Source organism: Sinocyclocheilus anshuiensis, unplaced genomic scaffold (assembly GCF_001515605.1).
Source record: "Sinocyclocheilus anshuiensis isolate Anshui unplaced genomic scaffold, SAMN03320099.WGS_v1.1 scaffold465, whole genome shotgun sequence".
Taxonomy (NCBI): Eukaryota; Metazoa; Chordata; class Actinopteri; order Cypriniformes; family Cyprinidae; genus Sinocyclocheilus; species Sinocyclocheilus anshuiensis.
The window spans coordinates 441,268-448,399 of NW_015539898.1; the positions used below are offsets into that span (position 1 = coordinate 441,268).

Here is a 7,132-nt window from a genome sequence, read left to right on the forward strand (position 1 = left end):
TTAGAGTAGGATTGAGGGTCTTTTCCAAAGGAAATGCAACTTTCAGCTAGAAGATTCTGGTCCAGTGTAGCAGCGCCACCTGGTGACAGATTCCCAAAGAAGCGCCACCTCAAACGAATAACTCATTTAAAAGTGAGTTTAGTCATCAACACCCCCCTTGTCGTTCCAAACTCGCCTGATTTTCTTTCCTATTTGAAACCAAATATGATATTGGTTTGTACTAAATGATGCATTGGTCTCTTATTTCATGCAGTTCAGATAACTTAGAATATTGCATGTCTTATAAACTATTTTTATGGCACTTTTATAGTGATTTTTGCCCCCATTACAATTTTACTATTGCGTTTTTGCATTTTATTAAAATGCAATATTTTATAGATTGTTGACTGTAAACTCATGTAGGTTGTTTAAATACAAATATCTGCTAAAAGAGTTTTGCACATTTTTATGAGTACACTAGCATATTAATAACCCTAATGAAAGTGAAAAGTGAAAGTGATGTGACATGTGGCCAAGTATGGTTACCCATACTAGGAATTAGTGCTCTGCGTTTAACCCATCCTGATTGCACACACACAGCAGTGAACACACACTGTGAACACACACCCGGAGCAGTGGTCAGCCATTTATGCTGCGGCGCCCGGGGAGCAGTCGGGGGTTCGGTGCCTTGCTCAAGGGCACCTCAGTCGTGGTATTGAAGGTGAGAGAGAGCGCTGTACATTCACTCCCCCCACCTACAATCCCTGCCGGTACGAGACTCGAGCCCGCAACCTTTGGGTTACGAGTCCGACTCTCTAACCATTAGGCCACGACTTCCCCGTGATAGACATTGCCTTCAATTATTATAAAGAAAATGTGAAGACATCAGAAATAGTGCATACTTTATTCATATATTTTGATGTTTCATACAGAACAGTGAGATCCATTATTTAAAAGCTGTCAACAAGCATATTAATACATATTTTGCCAAAATGCAATTCAATTAATGCAGACTGTGATGAAGTAGTTTTGCTATCGCTTTAAAATTTTATTTTAATTACAATGAAATGTCTGACTGTAAAAAAAAACAAAAAAAAACTAGCAAATAGCTAAATGTATAATAAACAAAATATAATAATGTGAATTAATGCAAGTAGAAATAAAGTGAAGTTAAAACTTACATTTTTAAAATGTCTTTCATACTTAAAAACAGAATATGAAATCAAGGACATTCGAATCATGTTTAAGTTCAGTCAATTGTTACAGAAATCATAAGTAATTGCTGTCAATGCAGATAAACAATACACAAGGCACAAGTTCATTATATTTGGATATCCAAATTCTCCAGAAAAATAAGACAGGCATGTCATAAAACTAAACTTTTAAAACAAAATGAAAAAGACGAGGATGTTATGATGCAAGACAGTCATCATAAACCTCTCTGCTCATACACCTCTCAGAAGATATACAAGTGGTCTAATTTATCGCATATTTCGAGAACACAGTGAGGGCTTTAATAAAGCTAGATCATTTAAGCTGGGAAGGAGATTAGACAGCCTGAGCACTTTCAGTCAAGCGAAGATTTTAGAGCTTGCCATGTTCCTCCAGGCTCATTACATCATGCATTAACTTTTGATCCCCTGTCTGACAGAAAAATGTGAGGCTTGAGCATACATTAAATATCAAATACAACTCTCAGATCAATATATCAAAGCCAGGCCTTGGGTCAGACACAGAAAGGGGTTCAGCCTTGAGAAAAAGCTGTGGCATTGCATATGAAGCAAAAAAAGTCAAAAATGTGCAGAATAATTACTCTGAACAGCGTGAATACAAACTAGCATTATCTTTATAAACATGCAAGTACATATATATCAATAAACAATATAAAAGTATTTGTTTGGTTTTGGTTGCAGTGTTAAGACACAAGAACATCTGTTGATGTGAGACCAAAGAAAATCTGCTGGCTACTTTCTGTCACAGAAAAACAAATGTAAAGTTTACGACAACAAAGTAAGACACAAGTGACGACTAATCCAAGATCATAAGCAGTCCAGATTTAGTTTGGTCTCTGTTCATTCTTTAAGCACCATAGATGTAATATTGACCATCCTTTGGCTCCCCCTGTGGGCGGGGAGATCTACTTGCGGCCCACGGTCTCTGCCAGCTTCTTAAGTCTCTTCTTCAGCTCCAGAGGAAACTTCTCGTAACATTTCTTACACACCGGCTTCATATCAAACTCCACAAACTTGTTCCTAAAACAAAAATGTTGTCATTGTCAAATGCCATTTAGGCCAGAAATATAATCTACAAGTATGCATCCCATTCCAACTAAAACTATTACAAATATTTTTTTTGATAATAGAAATAAAGCTGAAATAAAATTAACATAAAAAATAAAAATGTTGCCTTGAAAAAACTGAAATAAAATAAATTTAGGTTGAAGTACTAAAATTACCAAAAAAAATATTAAAATAAATTGCAGATAAAAATATAAATATTTAAAAGAATAAAAATGACAAAAGCACAAGATAAAATTACTTAAACTAAAATAATAACTGAAAATATTAAAATACAAGCTAATTCAAAATATTAAATACTATAATTGAAGGTTTTAGCACTTACATACATTCATGTTTATCATAGGTTTTTATTTTTAATAAAAACTTTGAAGGCAGTGTCATGCATTGGTTCTATGAGTGACCAAATGTATGAAAAAACATAAAACATTAAGAATATGATAATGATGAATTGAATAGTTATGTATCAATATTAAAATTCTTGTTGATAACAATAACCACAATTATTTTGACATTATGGCTGATAACCAATAAATGGCTGATTTTAATTTGTATTAGATTTTCACATGTCAATAACTACATTAAAAATGAAAGACAATTAATGACAAAGAAATCATTCACTCCAATTGAAGTATAATGGACAGATTGAAAATGTTCTATTGATTTTGAACGGTGTTATTAAAATACTAGTGTTTTCTAAGATTAAGTGAGCATTAGATGATTGTACAGGTATATTTAGCCTCTATATTGGGGGAAATGCATAATTGGGGGAAAATGAGAGTGCATAATTAAATAAGCAATAATAATAAAAAATACAGGAAAGAGTTGGTACGGGAAAAAGTTGCTGAAAAATAAATACATGGTGAGGCTGAAGACACTAACCAATGATAATGAACGAGTGAAGCAGATGAGCATGAAGAAGGAAAAAAAGAGAGAAAAGGGTTACAGACAGACGGCGATGACTTTCTTTCGCCGTTCGCGAGAGTCGTGTTCACGTTTGGCCAAACGCCGCTTCAGCTCTTCCGGCAGGCATTCGTAACAGTGTTTACACACTGGCTTCAGGTCCACTTCCACAAACCTGTCCCTGCAGAGTCACCGTCAGGAACAAGGAAGGAGGAAACCGGAGAAACAAGCGAAAAGAAGGGAAAATTGGAAGAGGAATGGGTTTGAAGCAGGAGAGAGGAAGATAAATGTGCTAGCATTAGAAAGCGAAGGAGAGAATCGAATGGGACAGAAGTAGAGAATAAAATAGTTAGCTAGAGAGAAAGGTTAGTAATGATCCAAAGAAGAACATCACAGCAGCCCAGAGACCCAATTTAAAGACATTTCTGCACAAACTTAAACACAGCAACCGAACAGTCGCTAACAGAAAAGGGACAGGGGACAGATTGTGATATAGGATGAGTATGTATGTGTAAAATCACTTACTTGAGGGTGAGCTTGGTGTTACAAGTCGAGCACGAGAAGCAATTCACACACCAAGCCTTATTCAGAGCCGACACCACTGACAGAAAACACAAAAACAACTTACAACTCACGACAGCAATACCCGGAGCCATAACAACTGCACATCAAATCATTGAAGCTTTAAAGGTTGGGAACTAAATGTCAATATCATGTCAATTAAACAGTGATTACCATCTCCTTCGATCACACGGTTGCAATGGTAACAAACATCACCAAAGAGCTGCAAACAGACAGAACAGATGATTATTGGCGCTTTTCCACTGCGTGGTACGACTCAGCTCGGCACAGCTCAGTACAGTACGCCATGGCACGGCTCGGTTTGCGTTTCCACTGCAGTTCAGTACCGCTTTAGAGGGGGCGGGATTATTCACATGTCGTTATAGTTGCGCCGCCTCTACTACCACGACTCCTAAAAAAAAAAATCCTTTTTCATTCCGCGTCGCCCCATCAAGCTCTCGCTGGATCCGCTCCTCTGCTATCAACGAGAGGAACGTCTGTTCTAAGAGTTAGCTGGAGAGAAAGGTTAGTAATGATCCAAAGAAGTAGGCTACATCACAGCAGCCGAGACCCAATTTAAAGGCACTTCTGCACAAATTTACACAAAACACAGCTACCAAACAGTCGCTTAGAGAAAAAGGAAAGAGGACAGATTGTGATATAGGATGAGTACACATGTGTGTAAAATCACTTACTTGAGGGTGAGCTTGGTGTTACAGGTCGAGCATGAGAAGCAATTCACACACCAAGCCTTATTCAGAGCCGACACCACTGACAGAAAACACAAAAACAACTTACAACTCACGACAGCAATACCCGGAGCCATATCAACTGCACATCAAATCATTGAAGCTTTAAAGGTTGGGAACTAAATGTCAATATCATGTCAATTAAACAGTGATTACCATCTCCTTCGATCACACGGTTGCAATGGTAACAAACATCACCAAAGAGCTGCAAACAGACAGAACAGATGATTATTGGCGCTTTTCCACTGCGTGGTACGACTCAGCTCGGCACAGCTCAGTACAGTACGCCATGGCACGGCTCGGTTTGCGTTTCCACTGCAGTTCAGTACCGCTTTAGAGTGGGCGGGATTATTCACATGTCGTTATAGTTGCGCCGCCTCTACTGCCGCAACTCCTGAAAAACTTTTTCATTCGCGTCGCCCCATCAAGCTCGCTGGATCAGCTCATCTGCTATCAACGAGAGGAACGTCTGTACTTCCTCAACAGACCACGAAACAGACACTTTTTGGTTGTAAAAAAAGGTGCGCTCGTTCAAAACAGTTGCGTTCGTTCCTTTGCTGGCTGTGCTGATTTAAATCTAGCGGTTCTGTTGTGTTTGTGTCGCAAGTTCAGTGACGCAGGTAGTGACGATTCTCTCCGGCCAATCCATGATCAGCAGAGTTTACACGTCACGTTTTGGTAACGGTACGGTTCACTTGGAACCTCAACCGAGGTGGTACTAAAAAAAGTACCAGGCACTGTACCCAGTGGAAAACCCCCCAAAAGTGAACCGTACCGAGCCGTACCATGCAGTGGAAAAGCTCGCTTAGTCTCACATAAAAAGCTGAAAGTTTCATTATTTTATTTTATTTTGTTTTATTTGGATCAAAAGGGGCTTTGAAAGAGGAGTCAGGCATGTGTTACCTGGTTGTAGTGAGTCTCGCAGTAAGCAAGTCCTTTTCTCTCATAATGACGGTGTCCCAGGAAAGGCTTCTCGCACTTGGCACAGACAAAATGCTGTAGACAAACAAACACACAAGCTGTGAGCATGCAGTTCAATTAAACACTACATAATTCAAGATTTTTTTTAATGTTTTAAAATAAGTGTTTCTACTGTAATATATTTTAAAATGTAATTTTTTTTTCCTGTAATGGTAAATCTGAATTTCCAGTCTTTAGTGTCACATGATCCTTCAGAAAACATTCTGAAATGCTTATTTGCTCAAGAAACATTTCTTCTCATTAATATTGAAAACAGTTGTGCTGCTTCATATTTTTGTGGAAACTGTGTTCTTTTTCCAGGATGCTTTGAACAAAGTTCAAAAGAATGGCATTTATCTTTTGTAAAGTTATACATGCCTTTACTGTCACTTTTGATTAGTTGCATTCTTATTCCCTAATGCATCCTCATTGAATAAAGGTGTTAACTTAATCACACAGCAGTCACCTAATGCTCACAACACAGAAAAAAGTTGGTATAATATTGTGTTAATTAAGTAATAATCAAATATTATTCAATTAGGTATAGGACCATCACAATATCAACATTTCAAGAGTCAAAACCATTTCAGTAGCACAGCAAACAATAATATGCTATTGTTATTTTTTTTTAAACGCACTCCTTTAAATAAACAGTTAAACATCAATAAAATATTAACAAATTAAATATGGCAACAGCATGAAACCTTCATTTTTCTCAATTTAAGTGTTCATTTTTCAAACAAATATTCAAGAAAGCAGAGAGTACTAAAATAAAGAACAGATTACAAACAATAGAACAAACGCAAAGAAATAAATCTGATAAAATGTGCTTGAAGATTAGTACTTAATTACTGAAGTATCCAAGTAAACATCCAGAAACTGTAATATCACTAATAAAACAAAATTACCTGGCATAGTTTTCACTGCATGATTATTATATAATACACGTTAATACACTGAGCCGTTGCAGTTTGCCTGCCGAGGGCTTATTCATGGTACTAAAGTTATCCAGCTGAGAGCAGTGAGTGCTTCTCTTTTTCTTTTATATTATTGTTTGATTAAAGGGGTCATATGACGTTGATAAAAAGAACATTATGTTGTGTATTTGGTGTAATGCAATGTGTTTATGCGGTTTAAGTTTAAAAAAACACATTATTTTCCATATAATGTACATTATTGTTTCTCCTCTATGCCCTGCCTTTCTGAAACGCGTCGATTTTTACAAAGCTCATCGTTCTAAAAAAGTGAGGTGTGCTCTGATTGGCCAGCTATCCAGTGCATTGTGATTGGCCGAATACCTCAAGCGTGTGACGGAAATGTTACGCCCCTTAACATACTGTGATGCCATCTCCCAGCAGGACGAGACTCGGTCCAGCTGCTCTGCTCGTGCACATCCCATCATCGGTTCTCTTTTAGCAGTTCAGTCGATGTACTGTTAAGAGGTACTGAATAACTCGGGATATTGGTTTATTTCGCGTCAGAGGGAGTGTCAGGAACGTTTATAAACCGAATAATTTAAGTAATTTGTGGATTAGTGCGTACTGGAGACGCGAACCGTTTCAAACGATTCAGTTCGATTTGGTGAACTGGTTCGACTGGTTCACTAAGAAGATCCGGTTAAATAGAACGATTTGTTTGCGATCCGGACATCACTAGACGAGACAAAACCAATAAAACCCATTA

General features: G+C 37.5%; 1 protein-coding gene across 3 annotated transcripts in view; it reads right to left on the minus strand.

Annotated features, from left to right (window-relative positions):
• Positions 1-1,183: 1,183 nt before the first annotated feature.
• LOC107685950 (LIM and senescent cell antigen-like-containing domain protein 1) overlaps positions 1,184-7,132 on the minus strand; it is a 12,247-nt gene continuing 6,298 nt past the window's right edge. The window contains exons 7-11 of one of the 3 annotated variants that reach the window (XM_016482711.1): positions 5,393-5,485; positions 4,646-4,694; positions 4,436-4,511; positions 3,227-3,360; positions 2,155-2,231 (exon numbers count right to left, since the gene is read on the minus strand). In XM_016482711.1, the coding sequence (XP_016338197.1) occupies positions 2,230-2,231; positions 3,227-3,360; positions 4,436-4,511; positions 4,646-4,694; positions 5,393-5,485 (354 nt within the window). In that variant the 3' untranslated portion in view covers positions 2,155-2,229. Of the gene's footprint in view, positions 2,232-3,218; positions 3,361-4,435; positions 4,512-4,645; positions 4,695-5,392; positions 5,486-7,132 lie in introns of those variants that run through there. The other 2 variants (XM_016482712.1, XM_016482710.1) reach the window with 2 other exon arrangements.